The 17795-nt window shown below is 34.7% G+C and overlaps 2 protein-coding genes across 2 annotated transcripts; one reads left to right on the top strand and one right to left on the bottom strand.

Annotated features, from left to right (window-relative positions):
* Positions 1–1899: 1899 nt before the first annotated feature.
* LOC108774906 (actin-binding protein anillin) lies at positions 1900–10584 on the top strand. The gene is made up of 19 exons (XM_018541137.1): positions 1900–2099; positions 2471–2591; positions 2724–2924; positions 3661–3842; positions 3952–4119; positions 5301–5787; positions 5929–6236; positions 6326–6413; positions 6494–6729; positions 6854–6982; positions 7069–7250; positions 7352–7451; positions 7521–7761; positions 7958–8122; positions 8234–8457; positions 9263–9421; positions 9518–9740; positions 9985–10129; positions 10216–10584. The coding sequence occupies exons 1-19, from the start codon at positions 2082–2084 to the stop codon at positions 10307–10309; spliced, it is 3471 nt and encodes a 1156-aa protein (XP_018396639.1). The 5' UTR covers positions 1900–2081; the 3' UTR covers positions 10310–10584.
* A 1023-nt stretch (positions 10585–11607) lies between these two features.
* CPR28 (cuticular protein 28) lies at positions 11608–14564 on the bottom strand. The gene is made up of 3 exons (XM_018541136.1): positions 14479–14564; positions 13026–13273; positions 11608–12421 (listed from the first exon to the last, which is right to left on the bottom strand). Exons 1-3 carry the CDS (start codon positions 14485–14487, stop codon positions 12361–12363), a joined length of 318 nt encoding a protein of 105 aa, XP_018396638.1. The 5' UTR covers positions 14488–14564; the 3' UTR covers positions 11608–12360.
* Positions 14565–17795: the final 3231 nt, after the last annotated feature.

Below are 17795 nucleotides of genomic sequence, written 5' to 3'. Positions count from 1 at the left end.
ACCGTCACATGTATGATATATTTTAGAATTAATATATTCTATATTTATTTTTAATATTAATTAATTAATTTTACTCTCAAATGCCTAGACTGATTTAGACGATCGCGTCATGTCGTACTTCTTATTTGATTACCTATTTGATAACACATCCTCTGTTCCCTTCACAATAATTAATAATTCAAACTCAATAAAATGTAATTTTCTTACGGACTCTCTTCTTTAAAAAAAAAAACGAACGTATAAGTGTTCCCAAGAACAGGCAAATGAGAGTCAACTCGGTTAGTGTTGAATTATAATCCGTTTATTGGTAAATTAAAAATTATTCATGAACGTTTCGATTCTTCTTTGGAGTCATCCTCAGCATACACAATATAAAAATTTCTCCTTATGTGATCGAGGGAATGTCGCCATCAAATTAACAGATTTGATGTACAATCTAAATTAATGTGTTAATGAAAATATTATTCATTATTGATTCAATTCAATCTTAAAGAAAAGAAAGAAAAAACAGACAGTGACTCACCCAAAACACATAAGAAAAAGATAAAAAAAACATGTTGAAGCTCTGGATCACAATTCATCTAATGTATAATTCAATCATTTCATGATAAACTTATGTTTCAAATTCAAAATTTGTACCGTATGAGAGAAACTTCTGTGGACCAATCACGTGGCATGATTTTAAATCGCGGGGTTCGCAGAGTCAGTGGAACCGCACAGTTGCATCAGTAGCGTACTATTAAATACGATTGAAGTATTCTACTTAAAGAGTCCAAGCTTAAGAATCGGAGAATAAGAATAAATTAACGTTTTTCTTTTTCTATATAAAGAAAAAAAGTTCAGAGCTTTATTCTTTGAAATATATGCATCCTTCACGTGCTTTTCCTCAATTTATTTTAATCCCTGTAAAAAGTTTGGAGCATAAAACATATATGATATAACTTCGACGTTTTATTATTTCGACAAAAAGATTACTCCTTTACTTTTTATAATATAACGCTCCAATGTTTATCAAGGAGCGTCGTGTTTTTTTTTTCTAGAGAAATAAGTTTTTATAAATTTCCTTGTTAACCGACTGAACGTTTACACAGAAGTGTGTAACTCCTACTTAAATTTCTATGTTTAAATTCTCGCTTTTATACGAAAAGAAGGTGGACCGCGTGGAACGTTTTAATTACTCTTTGTTGACGGGCGGGGCGAAATACGTGGCTACCTACGTTACTGCGACGCAGCGTCTATCGCGTCTGTCTTCACATTGTTCACCGTAGTACATACAGTACGGAGCTTGGGTTCAGCTCCGGTTTCGACATTCGTAATTCGATCTCGCACGGAACGCAATAAGGTTTGTTATCGTAACTCCAGCTCTTGGAGGACGTCTCTCGATAATCATTTTATCATAATATTCAGTCCAGTTCAGTCCCTCCGCACCTCTCCGCGGGTGGTCCACACCTCCTGCGAAGTGTATACATCCTCCTTCGCGAATCTTTTATCTCGTTTGATAGTGAAGCGTAAATAACGCACGCCGGCCAAACGGACAATATATGAATTACCGCAAGAAAAAGGACCGAGAATGAGAAAGGAAGGGAAAAAAAAAAAGCAGGGTGTGCGTTACACGCTTTGCGAAGTGAAAGGCCGCGCGTTTGGCGCGCATTTTTCGATACGCACGGTTTTAACGCGTTCGCGTGGATATCAGCCGCGAGAGATCGAGGTGGGGGTGGGGGTGGGGGGGAATCAGCGAGTAAACTGTCATTCCGCCCCCCCCCTCCGCGACCCTCCCTCCCCCCCCCTCTCGGCCGCACGCTTCCTCTTTCGCCCCTGCCAGCCGAGAGCTCCCCACTCCTCGTAGTCTCTCCGTCAGTATGGCGCTCGTGTTTAAATTCAACGGTTGGAAATAAAGGATACTCCCTGGTTGCGTTGCAGGAGCGCAAGGGTCGTTCTTCCGTTCAATTCTGATTCATTCGTTCGGTGTCCTTCTAAGGGGAAGTGTCGTCCTCTCCATCACGTCGGCGGTGGCGATTTCGCAACGGAATTTCGAGCGAGAATCGAGCCAAGCTTCGAGCACGTAGCACACCCCAGGCACAATGGAACCCTTCGTCCAGGTAAGGCTCCTGCCTTTTCGTTTTTGCCTTCTCGCTAAGATAGACGCCTCAACGATACGAGGAATATTGGCACGTACCGTGACGTAGTTACGTGATTCACGGACTGTATTTCACGATTGTGTTATACCTACGTATAAATTCTCTTTCATTGCTCGTTATTTTTTTTTAAATGAAAATCGTTATGTATTACTTTTGAGACAGAGATTAATTACTGACATTACTATTGTTATTATAAATGTTCTGCAATATTTGTGGAACGCCATTATGATAGAATTGCTTATTCTAATGTAAATCATGACACAAATGGTATTTATAATGTAAGTCATCATTTTTTATTATAATCTAACGTATACATTGACATTGACAAATAGCGTATGTTGGAACGCGCTAAAGCCAGGAGAGAGAAACTGGATGAAAAGTTATCAAATGCGGGACACAATGTTAAAAAAAGGCAGAGTCCTTTGAAAAATACATTGTTAGAACAGGCCACAGGTAATATTTTCAGGACTTATTTTATAAACATTTATGAAATTTTAATAGTCACAGTTAAAAATGTATTTGAAATAAATTAAGGTAAAATCTATAACTGTTAGCTTCTTGTTTGTTGAAATATCTTATTTATAGCAATAGCAGAAGAAAATTCAGCCAGATCACCAATCAAAGCAGTTTCAGTTAGTGCACTTTCATTTATCAAATCACCTCATAAATCTCCTATATCCAAGAATACCGGACCTGAAAATAATGAACAGGATAATAAGGAGAATAGTGACTTTCAAGTTCATAATATGCGATCCAAGTTACATAGACTTGGGAAATTATATTCTGGTAAATAATATATTTTAAAAAATTAAAATCCTAACTCTGAACTAAAATCCTAACTCTTTTGGATGAATAGTACACTAAGGGTGCGGTCGAGTTGCCACTACGAATGCTTCGAAGCGTTTGATTAACCAATCAGAAGAAAGAATTTTACAAATTAACCAATCAAGAAACGCTTCGAAGTATTCGTAGTGGCAACTCGACCGCACCTTAAGTTTAAATGTTATTTTGAATCTCTCAGTTCAGTTACTCTCACACAATTCATATGGAGCACTCCCACACAACTGCTTCAAAACTTGTTTCTGACACTGATACACGAGTATGTTGGTGTCTGAATATACACAGCATGTTTATACATACACATGATTATACTTTTTTATTCTATGATTGAAATTTTTTTTTGAAGAATTATATTACAATTTATATTAAAAAATTTTATTATATTACATTTTTTATGTGTGCGTCTCTAAAATATAATATTATTCATTCTTTAAATAATTTTTTTTTAAGAATTTATTGATGTTTATATAGATTAATATTTATATATTGATGTTTGTATGAATAAATTAGTTATTTTTAAAATAAATTAATAGAAGGCTCAACAAGTATAAAACAAATAAGTTGAAAATAAGAGAAAAGAGCCAAATATTTGGCTCTTTTCTCTTATTTTCAACTTATTTAGTTATTTTTAATATTTATATTCATAGGAAACAACAAAAATTAATATAATTTTCTTCGACAGATGATAATCAGGAATTAAGTTCACCTATACATCAAAATGAAGAAAAATTCACTGCAGAAGAAAGTAGGGAGGAATATAAACCAGTTAAAAGAGGCGCTAGACTTGATAGATTTGCAGCTTTAGCGTCAACTATTAACAATTGGGAGGATGATTTGTCTCATCCGGTATTAACTAGTTCCAAGGTATTTTGTAACACTTGGCTTACAGGTTTTATATTCGAATAAAATAATATATTAAGTAATCTCTGCATATCTTGCATTGTAACGCGCGCGCGTATAAATTATTTTATAGATTAAACCTGGAAATAGTAAAGCAAAACAAATACAAGCAAAGTTTAACGAACAAGTTAAAAGTGGATTTGAGTCACAACCAAGCACAAGTGAGAGTAATAAATGGAAGAGCAAAGATTCAAGTCCAACCAAACAATTAAAATGGGATAAAAATGTGTTAGAAAACTTGGTAAAATATATTATAAATTTACTCTTAAAAATGAAAGACTAAAGCTTCGTAAAAAATGTTTATATTTACATACAGGGTGTCAGTGACCACGACATCAGCGATGTCGTAAGCAGGTAGAGCGGACTGAACTGAATCGAAAAGTCTTCTACCATTTTACAGTTGCAATAATAGATAACGAGATATTAATTTTTAAAGATAGCCAAACAAACGTATTTGCCCGGCCTCCTATTGTCAAGTGAACACGCCTTCAAACGCGTTTATTTGACTACCTTTAAAGCCCGATCTACAATTGCGAAAACGTAGTTGTAGTTGTAAGAATTGACTAATCACAGTTGAATACGAGGAGAATATTCGACTGTCATTGGTCAATTCTTATAACTACAACCACTTACAACTACGATTATGCAATTATAGATCGGGCTTAAGGGGATCCTGGATTACCGCCTGTATTACCGATAAAAGTAGCGTTTTTGACGTTTCCGTTCCTGTTTAATTTTTTCATAATAGTTTCGAAAAATAAAAATTCCTTTGCCATGATTTAAATATTCATGCTAATGTATCTGTTCCTGGTCTATATTGTGTCCAAAGCTGGAAAAAGTATGAAATCATAGATTTTTTTAACTATTTAATCTCAGTATGGCAACCAATGCTGAAGATAAAAATGGATAAAGAAATCTGTAATTTCATAATTCTTCTAGCTTTGGACACAATATAGATCAGGAGTACATTAGCATAAATATTTAAATCGTCGAAAATGAATTTTTATTCTGCGAAATTATTATGAAGAAATTAGACGGGAACGAAAACGTCAAAAATGCTAGTTTTATCGATAATACAGGCGGGTCCAGCATTGCCTTAAAAATTAATATCTTGTTAACTATTATTGAAACTGCAAAATGGTAGAAGACTTTTCGATTTAGTTCAGTTCGCTCTACCTGCTTATGATTGCTGATGTCGTAGGTCGCTGACACCCTGTATAAGTCTATATTTGTATTAAATGTATAAAGTTAGATTCTTATTGTTATATTTTTGTTCTCTGCTGTTTTTATGTCTTTGAAAGAAGAGAAGTAACGATTGAACGATTAGATTTGGATAGTTAAAAATATTTACAGGAGGCTCAAGGCTTTAGTCGTACCAAAAGCAATTCTCGTCTTGTGTATGACTATAAGCATTGTTCCCAGGAATCAAACGCTGTCACAAGTCGTTTTTCACCTAAAAAGAGCTCTGCTTACCAGCAAATGGAGAAGAAGCAGATTTTGCCTATTAAGTCAGATGGTTCACCAAGAAGCAAGAAAACAGAAAGTGATGCTAACGGGACCGCAAGTCCAGCTAACTCTTCTAGAAGCAACGATAGTAAAGTTTCTAATACCCCTGAAAATATTAAAAGCGCGAATACTACTAGCAGTTCTCGATTACCGTCGAGGACAGTATTTAGCGGATCTCCAAAGACTTTGGTCCAACCATCAGGTTCGGTGTTGAGTAAAGCATCGATGTTTGAAGCTAAAAGCACAGAAACGAAGGTGAAAGATCCTGCGCAAATGTCACTTGCCGAAAGGATGGCATTTTTCGAACGAAATAAGGGAGAAGCATTGATACCTAAAGCACCACTTACAATGTCGATACCGCCTAAAAAGTTACAGGAAAGAGACAAGCAAGGATTTAATGCGGGTATATATAGTTTTTAATTGTAAAAATATTTTCCTCATTTATGTAAATTAGAATATCTAATAATAATGATAATGATCATGATGATGATGATGATGATAATTGTAATAATAACAATAATAATAATAATATTTTACTCTTTAGATTCGTCTCCAATTAACAATCGAAACACGGATATTCCGAGTAGAACGGTTTTTGAACAACGTGCGATGTTTGAACAAGGCAACAATAGAAACAAAGTAGAAGAAATGGAAAATCGCATTTTACAAGCTACTTATACTGAGAGACAGCGTGAATTAGGCATGTTACGTTCGCGGTTTAATGCCAATAAAGAGGTCGCTCGTGCCGCTGCTGGATCTTGCGTTCGAACGAGTGAAAGTAGCGAAGGAAATGGCAAATCATCGTCGCCAAAAAGTTCGCCCGTTTGTCCAGTGAAGCCGACTCCTGCTCCGGTAAAATTAAGTTATTTTTATATGCATAAAAGAACAGCACAAAGTTCTTATTATGTGATACAATTGTATATTTTATTTATTAAATGTAGGATCATATTGTTCATCCGCCACCGCCGCCACCACCATTACCAGAAATTGTATCATATCACACTAAATCTTCTCCAGCAAAAAGACAAGGTACATAAAAAGAATATTTTTCTTTCATTATGTTTTTTTCTCTGTTGTAACACTTGTAATTATGAGTCGTTCTTTTTCAGTTGTTGGAAGCCCACCGAAAGTTCAACATTTACGTGCGACATCCGATATTAAACGTATCCGTGTGTGTCCACCAAAACCAGGATCTCTTTATCCTAATCTGTCGGAGATTGAAACTACAGAAAGCGAGAGTGATACGGAATACACTGTGGACAGTAGCGAACCTGTAACAGCTACTTTTGACGAGAAAACAGAAACGGAAACCGACACAGTCTCTGAAGCTGATTATTATATTCGAGTAATATAAATAAATAATAAACATTAAAAGCTTTATATACATTTAATACATCACAAAGCAAAAATCATTTTGCATATAATATGTGCAATAAGAAATATTTTATGCATTTTTCAATTTTTTATAGCATGATGAAACTGACCAAGAAACTGAAAGTGATAAGGAAAGCGTAACAAATACATCTTTTGGGCGTACGAGTTTTGGACGCAGCATTTTGCACGCGTACGATGAACATGCTTCGTTGTTTAACAAAAAAGTATGCAAAGGCTTAATGCAGTTTATAGATTATTAAAAAAATACACATCAGATATATTTATGTGGTTTTTAATGTTACAATTACAGAGATGTATAGAACCGGATCCAGATAGCATTACATCAGACGACATTTCAGTACTCGATGAAATGGATCAATATTTGGATTGTCTTGATGAAGAATTAAATAATGACATGAAAGGGGAAGGTCCTACACCTCCTAAAGTAAATAAAGGCGGCGAAAGTCTGTCGATGAGGTGTCATAATTCCAAGTACAGTTATTCATACATTTCAGTTTTTATCGAAAACATATTTTTTCATTTTTATTTATTTTCTACAAACTGTTTAAATAAAACTATTCGTAATTTCACAGATATCGTTCGCCTTTGAAAGATTCGGATAAATTAGAGAATGGTGACAAACGTGTACCATTATTACGCACTGTTAGTGCTTATAGACGACAACAGGTTCCAGTAAGTTGTTTAATATCATAATTGATGTAGAAAAAGTATTGTAATAACATGATTACTAATAAATTTTAGGTTAAAATTAATTCAGCTGCAAGACACGAAACAGGTTCAAATTCAATTTCTGGTACAGAGAAGCGCGAAGATGAAGTCACATTGGTGCAAATGAAAGTAAAAAAGTTATTAGACGAAGTTGTTGTAACGCAACAGAAGAAAATAGAAGAAGCTAGCAAAGCGTTGAACTTGTGTCATTCTACCGTTGAATTTAACGGCTCTAGTGAGCACGTCGGAGGCGAATGGGCTCTGCTCGTTGCTAGTAAATTTTGATTTTTATATAAGTTATATGTAATGTAGATATTGATGATAAAACTGATAATATTCAGTTTTATTATTAATATCTACTATATAATATATAAAACTTATATTTTAGTATTAATATTATATATTAATATTAATACATATGAAATTTAAATGTGGCTACTAAATGTGAAAAATGTTTATTTCTTACTTAGCTCACAAACGCCAAGCTGCACTGAATGAAGTGCAAAGATTAGAACGAGAAGGCACTCTGAGACCGGTCAAGGCAGGCTCACCAGAAGTGCAGGGTAGTGGTTCATTAACTATTTCTGCCATTACGTTACCGCTCAAGCAAGAATATTTCCGAAATATGGGCATGAGTAAGTAATTATAATATAATCATCTCAAGTTGTACGTTATTTTTTTTTAGACATAAAACAGAACTATTGAAATCGTCATATTAAATATAACAATCTTGTAATTTGTTCCAGATACATATCTTCATTGTGTCTGCTTGATGTATTATTTAGGGGAAGTTTTCGCTACCCAACCAGCGACTGCTGAACCAGGCGATTCATGTATCTGTTTTACTTCAATGTTGAAACTTGATAATTTGCACAGTGATTTCAAGATTCTTGTTGAAGTGTATACCTTCCAGACGCACCCAAAATATTTGCCGCATGAAAAGAAATATCATATCAATCATACTGCAAAAGTAAGAAAGCCTTCCTTGCTTCTCTCTCTCTCTCCCTCCCCCCCCCTCTCTCTCTCTCTCTCTCTCTAATAAAATATTTTAATATTAAATCTTATAGGACCGTACATGTAAGAAACACAACCAATAAGAAATTGCCTTTAACGGTCGAGCTGGATCTTGCTATTATAATTTCGTGTGAATTTATATGCTACGTATGTAGTCTTTTTAAACTACGCCGAACAATCGTGAGTCTTGAAACGCAACTCTAATAAACTACCAAATCAAATTAATAATTAATTGATGCTCTTTTGGCATTTTATATTGATGTTAAACTATATTAAAATCTGAATACTAAATCTGGAAAATTCTTCTTATTGCGGAAAATATTACCTCGGCCGGGAGTCGAACCCGAATACCTTGCTTTACGCGCAAGTGTCCTAACAATTAGACTACAGAGGCCACTTGCGCGTAAAGTAAGGTGTCCGGGTTCAACTCCCGGTCGAGATAATATTTTTTGCAATAAGAATTAATTATTTACAGATTTTAATTTATCACTCGACTATTAAGTCTGATTTGAGATGCGTAAAGAGCATCAAAAAATGTTAAATTGTTAGAACAATTTAACTCGTGATATTATTGCGGTAATGTCGTAGAGTTTCAAGAAAAATTGTTCGGCGCACAGTTTAAAAAGACTACATACGTAGTATATAAGTTCCCACAGAAATATAATAGCACCCAAGATCTAGCTCGCGTTAAAGGCAATTTCTAATAAAATATGTTATAAATATACAAGAACGGTTTGATTTAATGTTGAATCCATTTGCAGGCGGTCAATAAGACACCAAAGAAAAAGAATCAGTTTATAGTGCCAGACATACAGAGTCCAGCAGGTCCAAATGCAATCAGATCACCGGCTTTCGAATTATCTGGAACTACGACCCTTACACTCGATGACATAAATTGCGAGCAATTTTCTTTGCTCAGAGTATGTATATTGATTCTTTAGTATAAATCAGGATTTGTAATGTCAGTATGTATATAATCTTTGCATACTTAAGGTGCACTTTCTTAATGTGTTCAGATCTCGTCACATTCTCCACTAGAAGGACACCTGCGAATGCGTATATCGCGTAAACTCTCGATATCAGTGGAATATCGTGGATTTTTGACGCTGTTCGAGGATATTACAAATTTGGGTGCTTGGCGTCGAAGATGGTGCTGGCTTAAAGACGCTAAGCTTTATTATTGGGTGTATCCTGAGGACGAACACAAGAAAAGTCCAATAGGGCAACTTGACTTGGAGGGTAACTTTTGAACTTTTAAACCGAATGAGACAATTTTGAACTTTTGACTAATATAATGGGCGAGTTTTTTTTAATTCATCGATTGATTAATCGCATTGTACGTAAACGTAATTCTGTACCGTAAAAAAGCTGCATTTGCGTATAATGCGATTGATCAATCTATGAATTAAAAAACTTGCGCAATTTATACATATTACATATATCTATATTGATTATTATTGATTTAATTTCTGTGATATGGTAGGTGTTATTACAAAACACGTACAATTTACAAATCGAGAAAAATGTGCTCGTCCTTTCACATTTCTACTCGAGATATCTAGACCTGTACAACCTGGAGATACTAATAATCTCATCATGAAGACAGATGGAAGGGAAACCATAATTGAGTATGTATATTTATCTTTCGTTTCTTTCGTAATACATAACGTGTTCTTGAGCTAGAATACAATTTTTCTTAATCCTGTATTCACAGGTACTTTTTGTTAGCTGATACGAAAGAAGAAGGATTACAATGGATGTCGAAATTGAATAAAACTCTAAGCTTAATTAGAGCTTGGGGATCATGAAGAAATTCAGTTTATGCTTAAATCCAGATTAAATTTATTAATTTCAAACAACGTATTCATGTACGTTTAAATCAATTTGTGATAGGAGGTATGCGTATGCATTCATATGTCGTGCATCGCTCATCAGAATATAGAATAACAGAGAGATACTTGATTTATAATACTTTACAAAGAAAGGAAAAATCTGTCTCGCTTTACGAAGATATATATTACACTTGCATCTCATCGATGCATAAAATAACGGAAATACTTGTAAGGAAATACAAAATGCTTTGATAAATGTGTATATATATATAAACAATGCAAGTATTCATATATAAGAAAGTAGCGAATATATATTACGTTTGGCGGCTTTCAAATTTTTATATTATTTGTGTTACAAATAATTGTTTTAATATAAATATTCGAATGAATTAGTTTGATTTTTAATCGTGGACACGTAAACTATACAATGTTTCATTAAACTTTAGTAGCCGTTTCATCAAAAATTAGAATTCCGAGAGAAGCAAGCTTTCACGAAGTCTAAGTACCCGCTCAATACTTAAACTGAAACATTTAATATATATGTATATATACATGAGTGTATGTATTAAATTTTCAGTGCATTTTCTCGTATCTTCTGAAACTGCGAAAAATCTATTTACATTCGAAAAGAAAAAGATCATTTGTTGTACTTTCAGCTATTTATTGTAATCGTATTTCAGTGTTGTTCTGTCGTATAGTTGCATAATTATACCAATATGACGTTTAATCAGGATTAACTTCTTGAATACTTGATTACGTATGTTTACCAAATAGCTACATAAATTTCAATGTTCGACATTATTTCAATGTAAAACACATAAAAGAAATTGTACATAGGTTAATCGTAGGAAATTAATATTTACTGATGTGTAATTAAGAGATATTTATGTATGTAAAATTACGAGTTCGTATATTAATATTAGTAATATTGATGCTAATAATTATTATTACATTAAAGTTGATGCGATGATTATTTTTTAATGTAAGTATGAACACGCACAAATAATATTTTCCATCTTTTTGTAACGAATTAAATGTATTTTTTGTAGCGTAAAAGCCTGTTCTTGTTCTCATCCTAAAATTCACTGTAAACGATCTATACTTTGCATTGAATTTCTGAGTAGAATTCGTACGTTTAATAAAATACATGATACAAAAAGTCATCAATGTAAATTGCTATCTTGAAATTTGGATGCGAACTGTAGATTGGTTTAAAGGCTTTATTAGTTATAATATATAGAAAGCACGCGACATGGTAAACAATCACAGGAAGGTTTCAGTATACAAGTTTATTTGAACGAATTGTTTTCTGTTATAGATATACATATAGATATGTGTATAAAAAAAAAAAGAAGAGGTTGCGCCAGAGAGAAACCGCAGATATCACGGTGCCTCAATGAGTGCTGCATTGTCGCCTCGCTAGGAAGATAGAATTGCAAACAGAGGACGTCTCTCGTTCAAAACGTTTACTAGCAGTTTCGAAAAACTGAATGATATACATACATATTGTCGGTTGCAAGTAAGCACGTGTTTCACTCGTGGAAGACTTGAATACGTTTCGTAAGTCGTGATGTTGTACGATGTTCGTGAATACTTTTTTTTACGTTAATCGCATAAGAGAAGAGAAAAAGAAATATTGACCGAAGCGTTGATTCTACTCGTTAATTTTTTTATCTATACTATTCGCGTATGCGCTGCACTGGCTCAAAGAATTATTCTTGGATTTGGAGCGAAGACAATGCAAAAGTATTATTAATAAATTGGCCCAATTGCGTGACCATTGGTTAATTTTGAGAAATGCATCACGAAAGTCACGAAAACGAATCGGGGGGGGCCAGAAAAGAACAATCGCGCGGCAGATCAATCGTTCTCTCTTTAGCGACTGACATCAATTTATTGCCATACGCGTCGGCGTGAATCGCGTGCCTTGCAGTGTCATACGATTAGAAATATCCTAATTCGTGTGTAATCACACGAGCGTGTACGTCGACGACCTAAGGTGATGTAACTTCAGTCCTCGAGTCCGCTTACTTTGCGACGAGATTGATAGTCGGATGGAATCCGTTTTCATCTGCGGTGTAATCAACCCTGCAATTACAGAGAGGGTGTTCAAAGAGCCACAACGTTTTCGAACGACGCGAACATTCAATGTGAAGACATTACTTTCGAATTTGTAATCATCTTTGCAATCCTGAAGGCCACTTTAGACCTTTAGACGATCCGTAATTCGTGTCATCGGTTCAGGATAGAATTCAATTTGTAATTCTATGTGCCGTGCAATATATGAAAGACACTTGATGAAATCGTAACATATATATGTATACACATCGAGATAAACGTGACAGAAAATTGTAAGGATGTGAGATGCCAATTTGAATTACACAAATTATTTAAGTTTTTAATAATTAAATATTGAATTTTTGTGGATTCTCTACAATGATTCAAGTGTATGTATAGAATTATGTATATAAAATAAATCTTGACAAAGATTAAAAACCAATAAACCTCCCAGGTCAAGACAAATTGAGCTATACTGGTTGTTAGTTCTAAGGAGGTTTATTTTTTAATTTTTGAAAGAATTCAGCTTTAGAAGAATCAGAATATACACTGGTACACATGAAAGAAGAATATAAATTACAAATAGAATCCTATCCAATTATAGGTCGTCTAAGGGTGTAATAATTTCACGTACCTATACGTGTGTCCGTCCGGCGCGATGAAACTGAAGCTACCCACGACGCTGAGGGACTCATTTTCGGTGCCCTCGTTCTTCAGCTCCGCCGTCTCTTCCCTCTTCTGACCGTCGCTCTGCTCGTAACTGAAGTGATACCCACCTACCCCTATGTTGTTCACCTCCTCCTGCTTCACGATCGTGATATCGTTCGGATTGGATTGCGGTGCCGCGAGAACGCCGGCTATGAGCGCCAGAATGACGAACACCTGCGTGACGAAGAGAAGCAAGAAAATCATTTCGTTGAACAAGACAAGGGATGAGATCGTCCTTCTTTATCGCGTTGACTTCTGTTAAATTAATCGGACGTCTTTTATTTTGACCACGCATTATTTGAATTTGTTTTGTCGCAAGATATCTTTTGTAGTATTAGAAAATAGCAGTTTATAAATTACTTGTTTTGAGTATTCAAAAGCTATTGTTCAATATACATATATCTAAAGAAATCCAATTTAATGCTGGCCGATAGAAATTATTTATTTTGAACGATTGTTCAGTTTAATATAGTTCAAAATAAATAATTTTTAGTCTCTTAAATTGGATTTCTTTAGGTATAATTAATGTCAGGGTAAACATTTTGTTTAAATGAATTATTGGTAATAGATGCGAGGAATATGCGACAACTGTGTTGAAAATTCTGTCTTCTTCTTGGAACCTGACCTTTCGACGACCAGTATTAGATTATTACGAAATTAAATCGAGATATATGATATTATTTGCACAGCGAACGAAGAGAACAACGGTTTTAACTTCTTCCGATACACACAAAGTGTCGCAGATTAATAATTTCGATTGTCTATAGAAAAATAATCACTCATCAAATGATCAATAATTCCGATCACGTAGAAGCGATTGCTTATTGAATGGTTGAATCATCCTGAGTTTTGTCTTCGAATCATAAAATATCATGTAATATCATAAAATGAAAGTTTTTCGCAAACTAGGTGGAATAAGAGTAAACATAAATTCCGCAGACCACTGAAACTTGACCCGAAATTTTAGGATCTCAATTTGAGATCTGTTTAATTATAAGTATTTTAAAAGTTTGCCGAAATATCTCATTCAGATTCTCCTGAAAAGAAACAAAAGATATAGAAGTGTACTCCAAATTGATCATCGAAATATGTAGACGTTCTCCCGGCGGCGAACGGAGTGTGTAATTTCACGCGCGCACAAATGTCACAAAATCCTCTTCACTTTCACTGTTGCGCAAAAATCGGGCGGCCGCGTCCGTGTCGGAGGACCCAGCTTGGAAAAAAATCTGCGGTAACCCTCTCACGATTCGGTCTCTCTTGCCGTCCCTCCCCGAAGGACCTAAAGAAGAGGCCCACGATCGCTCTTCTTTTAACGAATCTCGACGTATCTCGAATATGTATCATATATATCTATCTTTCTTCTAGGATCCACCACCCACCGTCTTCATCGCGCCGCAGGTTTTTCTTCCGTGGTCGAGCGATCCCGAAAATCGAGCGGCCCTTCGTCCTTAAACGACGACTGATATACGTGGATAACCGGGGATCCTTTGGTGCATCTGCCTTTATATAAGCAGAAAATCCCAGCGCCGTGTTGCACATCCCCCCACCTGTTGTGTGCAACTAGCAGCAGCAACAGCCCCCAATGGATTCGCGGATGAGTCTCCCGCGAATGCAGGATGCATCTCTGTGTGATTTGATGACGCGGTCGCCGTTAGACGCGGTGCCCGTTTTGCTGGCTGTATCTTGCTTGCCACCATCGCGAACGCACGTCATGGTTTGCTCCTGAATTTTTTAATCTCATCCCAGTATCTGAGAATGGATTGAAATGTATTCAGATTTTCAGAAATACGGATTCATGAATGTTAAAATGAATCCATTTCAATCCGAATACATTTTTATTCATTTATAGGAATTGCATGGAGCATAATATCTGTATACCTTTCAATCTAAAAATAATATTAGCTTTTTCAGTGCGTTTGTGACCATAGTGAATACTGTACAATTCGAAATTTTGAATAGGAAACGCAGTTTTTCAATCCAGGTGCATCCAATTGAGTCCAAAAAAAAGTCTTCGCTGTTTAAAATACGAATTCGAATAGACAAAATGTCCAATCCATTTTAATCCATTCTCGGATGCTGGGTGCATTTAAATTGAAAGACCTTTATGAGAGACTTCACTGCGAAGAGATCCTGGAATTTGAAAAAAAATCATATTTTCAAAATTAGGATCTTGGAATAACATTCTTTCAAAAGTGAGTGATTGTTTTTCTTATCTCAACAGGTTCTTCGTGTAACTCGTCAATTATTTATTTATTCTATTATAAATTTATCAGGAATTAATATATTATGTTGGAACGATCTTCTATAAATTATATACAAGATATTACTATACATACATATTGTACACTTTAGATAGGAATGCAATCAAAAAGCCCTTTATTGAAATTTTACATTATTTTTATAATTGTATAGTTATATAAAATTTAACGAATTATACTAACGTGTGACCATCTGCACAGTTAGGACATATAGTGTGTGATCGTAGTAATTTCGGATGTCTTAAGAGGAAATTGGTTTCATCTGTTAAGGGGTTTTTTACGGCTGATGAGGACTCTGTGAAGTCGAAACGTACCGTATATTAGTGTTATCATTATAATAAATTTATAGATATATTTAACAACTATTATTGCTCAATTTATTCTTGACCTGGGAGGTTTATTGTTAATTTTAATTTGTTAATTTATTTGAGCTGTGTAATTCAATTTCAATTTTTAACGAATTATAATTATTGTACATATATACAAAGTAGATTCATTAAATTACACTTAATTACAAAATTCTACAGTGAAAAGTAAAGTAGCTTTCGGTAGTTTCTACTTTTTGTAAATTCGCGATATATCTCTACGTCACTCTTCATTTGCGATTCCATTGTCATTTCTCACTGCAGTTCGAAGCACATATTAGAATAATGAAATGCAAATTTGATTATAATTGGCAGCAATCAGTTGTAATTTGCTTAGAGTTGACATTAACGGATGGCGGAATAACGGCAGCTCCCTCACACTTATTTAATATTATTCGCATGTAATCGTAATCGTTACCGAGAATCCCGATATACGGATATAATACATATATATATATATATATACACGTGTCCCGATAGGAGATACGTAAATAAGTCAAACAAATGCGATTTAAAATAACGAGCTTATTATATAAGTCATTAATTTTCCACGCGCAAATAAAAATGCCATTTATACTCAGGACGATAAAGGCGTGACGGAAAACCTATAACGACGTTCCTCTCATGCCTTGTCTTACAGCGTTAATGATATTATTACCAATGCAAGGAATTATCACGCGACGTTTGTGCGTTTACGGCGTGCATGCTGTTAATGTGCGCGCAATTACATTATGAATTAGATGCGTTGCACGAAGAAGATGCCTCGCCGACGTCGTGTGTTGGTGCGTTTACGCGTTGCGCAACATCCCTCTCATTCCGAGAGACCGGGAATAAATACGCTCGCGTATTTATTTGTGTACGTCCACTTGTCCGAGCTGTTCATTCAGGTGCATCGCGCGAAATGATATTTTCCGTGGTAGGAATCCGCGAATCATTGTCAAGGGCGAATCATTGACTCAGCTATATACAAAGGCGATTGTTCTCGTTCTCATATTACAATGCGACGGCTTCAATCGCCGCGTATGATCTCTGTCCGTCTCGCGTTAGCGCGATTGCAAGTTCAGGTTGACTTTATGAATTAACCGCCTATTCTTCCGTTCCTGTCTGAAATTTATCATTGAATTCAAAGTACGAGCTTTTCCTCGTAAAGGTGTGTAACGGTGATTCTGTTATCGGTCTTATGTGTATAAAATATAATATGTAAATATACCCGATAGATTTTCATCTCCTAATCATAGGCCAGTCCGCTCTTATTTCAAAACCATCTTAGGCAATGTCTTAAGATGCTAATACGATTATGAGAAAGTCGCATTAGCGTTTGGAGGTATTACTTAAAATCAGGGTTGGGTAGAACTAGTTGAAACGTTAAAAGTTAAAAAGTTAATAACTTTTAACTTAACTTAGTTAATTTTAAATGCATTAAATTTTATAACTTAACTAAGCTACTTTTAAACGTTAACTTTTTAACTTTTTTTTAAGTTAAAAAATTTTTTTGTCTCTTTTAAATATCTTAGAAAAATAATAAGATATAATAAGACTAAGGCCGGAATCCATAGTCTAAATCTCAAGGAATGTCTTAAGATGCTAATACGGCTCTCTGATTGGTTCATGCACTAGTTTAATACCATCTCGAATCTATGAGTAATGGATTCCGTCCTAAGAGCGTATATTCTGTTCATATTTTAAGACCATCTTAAGTAATTTCTTAAGATGCTAATACAGTCCTCTAATTGGCTTATGCGGTTATGCCTTATGTCATAAACCTTAGTCCGGATCTATAATAAGTGTTTTAAGCCTTAAGTCATAAGAAATTGACTAATTACAATCAAATATTCTTCTCGTATTCGACTTTAATTGATCAATTTCTTATGGCTTAAGACTTATTAAAAAGTAAACCTAATAATCTATATTGTAGTTATTTAATCTCATTTTAAGAAAAATTAGTACATTTTGATTTAAAAAATAATTTCTTTCAACGTGAGTTAATTCAATATTGACTTAACTTACATTAAGTTAATTTTTTATTCCTTCAACTTTTAACTTAATTTTATTAATTTTGTAAAGCCATTAACT

Source organism: Cyphomyrmex costatus, unplaced genomic scaffold, assembly GCF_001594065.2.
Source record: "Cyphomyrmex costatus isolate MS0001 unplaced genomic scaffold, Ccosl1.0 scaffold277, whole genome shotgun sequence".
NCBI classification, from domain to species: domain Eukaryota; kingdom Metazoa; phylum Arthropoda; class Insecta; order Hymenoptera; family Formicidae; genus Cyphomyrmex; species Cyphomyrmex costatus.
This window is presented reverse-complemented; position numbering and strand designations above follow the sequence as displayed.